We start from the raw sequence: 4,291 nt of genomic DNA, 5'->3' as shown, positions 1-4,291 counted from the left end.
ACCTGACAGATGCCACTTGGGAGCATAATCCCAGAGGGATGAAAAGATCCTGCACATGATGGGAAGCCAGGGAAGCAGGAGGAGACCGGAATACCTAACAGCAAATTGAAATGTTAATGTTATCTGTCTGTTATGTGTTCTTTCTTTTTTCTATTTTAGGGCTTCGGAGCTACCACATGGGCCCAAAAACAGATTCAAATGCAAATAAATTGCACTCCTTTTAGCTCCTGTTGATTAATTATTTGAATTATTTCTCTATTGGGTTTCAGATGCTTACATTTAAGCTGAATATCTTTCCCTTTTGGTCTGTGAGTAGTCAGCTCAGGAAAACTGTGATGGGCTTTTTTTATTACATTTTTCTGACCAAACAATTAATAGACGCAGTAATGTGCAGATTATGATTATTTGTGGAAGCCCAAATAAAACGTGACTTGTGCATTTGTAGGAATTTATGAACAGTTATTCAGAGGGGAATATATATATATATATATATATATATATATATATATATATATATATATATATATATATATATATATATATATATATATAATGTATAATAATGATCTCTGCAAAAGCAGGAGCATGGAAGAAGATCTGGGGCCTAATGCAGCAGGCCTGCCGCTGCTTGACAGCGTCGTCATTATTATTAGTATTATTATTATTAGACCTCATTAGTTTATTAAAATGCTTTCATTAAGAGCCTCTAACATTTCCAACGTTTATTATGGGATTACTGTAGTTTTTGTTTTCTGGCCTCCCTCCTCCTCCTCTTTTTCCTCTCGTGCGTGCTCGCCACGGGAGCGCCGGTGAAACAAACAAAAGATGCTGCTTTGTATGGCACGTGCTCCGGGCGTCACTCACCTGTTACCTAGCAACGGGCACAACAGAAAAGCACCTGTGGCTCTGAATGAGAGGCAAAAAAAATGGTGGGGGTGAGCTTTTTAGGGACCATTTAGGTTAAATGTATAATACTTAGCAAAGGATTAAATCTCATAGCGCTGCGGCTAAACGGGAAAGCTAAACACGCAGCTGAAGGCGCTCTGCTTTGTAGTTTTCACTGGCCGTAAGCAGCGGGCTAACACGCTTATATGATGCCTGTGAATCTGTTGTTATTAATTATTAATATTAGTATTATATTCGTACCTTCTTGTGGCGTGAATTTGCCCTGACGGCGTCTTGTTTTTATCGTAAACACTGATTAAATCAGCCTGTTTGAAGCAAGAGCACGTGCGCAAAAATTACCGGAATTAAACTGTTTGTATGTTGTGTGTTTTCTCTCTCTCTTTCACACACACACACACACACACACACATAAAAAAAAACAGATGACAGAGGGAGTAATTTTTAGGTCTCGCGCTCCGACGTCACCAGAACCTCGAGCCCCCCCTCCCTGCATGCAAATCACGTCTGCGCTCGAGCCTCTCCATTGGCCGTCTCGCGCTCATTTAGCTGCTGTCAAAGCGCGCGGCCCGGGCACGCTCCGGTAACTTTTCCCCACTACAGCTTCAACCAAAGTAAGCTCAAACAAGCGGTTTCCATTCTTGTCTGCGCTCGTGGATGACAGAGGGGGGAGAAAAAAGAGGAAGAAAAAAAGAGGTGAAAACGGAGGAAGTGCGGGAGCAGGTTTACCTCTGAGCGGATTTCATCCCCTCTCTCTGCTTCTTTCACTCTTCATCCATCTCTCCCTCGGAGGTTTAGCTGCTGCGCGCGCGGGCCAGCCTGAATGTTTCTTCGTGTTTGACTGGTGTCCCACAAAGACGAGGTGAATGTACAGCATCATGATGGAAACGGACTTACATTCCCCCGTGGTGCCCCAGACCAACCCGTCCAACCCGGGGGGACACGCGGGAGGCGGAGGCGGGGGGGCCGGAGGCAAAGTCCCACAGGAGAGGATCAAGAGACCCATGAACGCCTTCATGGTGTGGTCCCGGGGTCAGCGAAGGAAAATGGCACAGGAGAACCCCAAGATGCACAACTCGGAGATCAGCAAGCGGCTCGGCGCCGAGTGGAAAGTGATGACGGAGGCGGAGAAGAGGCCGTTCATCGACGAGGCGAAGCGGCTCCGGGCCATGCACATGAAGGAACACCCGGACTACAAGTACCGGCCGCGGAGAAAGACCAAGACGCTGCTGAAGAAGGACAAATACTCGCTGGCCGGCGGGCTCCTCGGCTCCTCAGCGGCTGTGGGGATGGGCGGCGGGCAGCGGCTGGAGAGCCCCGGAGGGGGGCACGCGGGGCCAAACGCAGGCTACGCCACGCACGTGAACGGCTGGGCCAACGGCGCGTACTCGGGCCAGGTGGCGGCGGCAGCGGCGGCGGCTCACGCCATGATGCAGGAGGCGCAGCTGGCGTACACGCAACACCCGGGCACCGGGGCTCACCCGCACCACCCGCACCATCACCCGCACCACCACCCGCACAACCCGCAGCCCGTGCACAGGTACGACATGAGCGCCTTATCTTACAGCCCCATCTCAAACTCTCAGAGCTACATGAGCGCGTCTCCGCCGGGCTACGGTGGCATCACCGGCTACACCCACCAGCACCAAAGCTCCGGCGTGTCTCCGGTGTCCGGGGCCATCGGCGGCACTTTGGGGTCTCTCGTGAAATCTGAGCCGAGCGTGAGCCCGCCGGTGTCCACCGCGCGCGCACCGCCGCCGTGCCCCACGGGGGACCTGCGGGACATGATCAGCATGTATCTGCCGACCGGTGAGGTGGCGGGGGACTCCTCCGTTCAGAGCAGACTGCACGTGCTCCACCCGCAGCACTACCAGAGCAGCGGCTCCACTCCGGTAAACGGGACGGTTCCTCTGACCCACATTTAAACCCCCCCACATGTCCTGCAAGCACCACAAACCACAACCAAATATTTACACTCTAGATGTGGGCACGAGCTGCTGATGAATTGTAAATTATAGGCGGTTATAGCCATAAAAATGCAATCACTTTGAACAAACTTTTTTTTATCGTTATTATATTTTTTTCTTTCAGTGATGGATTCTTCTGTCTGTCCGAGTTTAAAGGAAAGCGCACACGGTTCACTATCGCTCTCTGGAACAGAGCATGCCAAGTGTTTTTTTGTTTTGTTTTGTTTTTTATTTTTTTCACACGATTTAAATTATAATCCGTGAAGTGCTGGTGCGATTTGAAGGTTATTTTTTTTCCCGACTTTTCTGTGGAATTAAAGGCACCAGCGGTGTGTTTAAGGGATCCATAAAAGCTGTCCGAAAAATGAGCGGAGGGCGGGAATGGAAGATGTGTTGGAGAAGAAGACTAAGGAGAGAAAAAAAGTTTCTAGGCTGCAGTTTTTAAAAATGATTTCCAGTTTTAATGCTTGTAAACATGTGAGTCAGTCGGTGTAATTTGAATTTTGTTTTTGTTGTTGTAAAATCTTGTAAATTGTGAATAAATAGGCCTACTGAAAACGCTTTTATGCAATTGTACATAATTTATAAAAATGCGCAATTTCTTTTTCTTTTGAGGGAGGGGGCGGGGTTAAAAAGGAAACGAATATGCGCCGAGTTTAATAAATTTTAAAGAATTTCTTCTGTCTTGGAGAAAGCTCGTGGTGTGTTTAATGTCTGCATATTTAAACTGCTCTGAGAATTCCTGGTTATCTACATCGGCTGTATTGTTAGGATATAACGACACATGATCGTCCTTGTATGGCTGGATTAACGTTAAAGTAGACGGGGAAAAACAAATCTGGTCAAAAAATGCACAAAACAAGAAATAAATAATAATTAATACGTTGCACGCACGCCTGTTTCCTAACCACAGAGGTGACTTTGATAATAGCATGCCTTGAATTAGTCTCGGCGTTTTTAATAGATGATTTCTCCTCTGATAAAAACATGATCAGGTTTTGCTCTTCATTCTGATCGAGCCTTTTTTTAAATTTATTTATGTTTTATTGATACAGTTAAAAAACGGTATTTACCCGCCATTAAGATCTTAACATCACTCTTTACATTACATGATTACATCATTACTCTTTTCATCATCATTATTAAGATGATAACAGACATCTGAGAACAGATTCAGATTCATTGGTGTAAATGCAGATTTTTTTTAATCGTCTTTGTTGTTTGTTTGTTTATATTTGGGGTTTTCTGCACTAGAATTTTTTTTTAAAAAGCATTTCAAAATAATAAACACTCAGGTGCTGACAACATAGGATCCTATATTTTGTAATCTGATAATTTATCTGTAAGAGTGCAGTCGATGGTTAAAATATAGACAAAAATTGACTACATTTTTAGCCAAACACTGTCCTAATACTCAAGAT

General features: G+C 45.6%; 1 protein-coding gene across 1 annotated transcript; it reads left to right on the top strand.

The window, feature by feature from the left end:
- The first annotated feature begins 1,463 nt into the window (after positions 1 to 1,463).
- sox1b (SRY-box transcription factor 1b) lies at positions 1,464 to 3,428 on the top strand. The gene has a single exon (XM_085264968.1). The coding sequence runs from the start codon at positions 1,770 to 1,772 to the stop codon at positions 2,826 to 2,828; it is 1,059 nt and encodes a 352-aa protein (XP_085121094.1). The 5' UTR covers positions 1,464 to 1,769; the 3' UTR covers positions 2,829 to 3,428.
- Positions 3,429 to 4,291: the final 863 nt, after the last annotated feature.

This window comes from Mchenga conophoros, linkage group LG23, assembly GCF_057382185.1.
Source record: "Mchenga conophoros isolate Kocher_MC1m ecotype Shallow Benthic linkage group LG23, M_conophoros_male_GT1.1, whole genome shotgun sequence".
Lineage (NCBI taxonomy): Eukaryota > Metazoa > Chordata > Actinopteri > Cichliformes > Cichlidae > Mchenga > Mchenga conophoros.
This window is presented reverse-complemented; position numbering and strand designations above follow the sequence as displayed.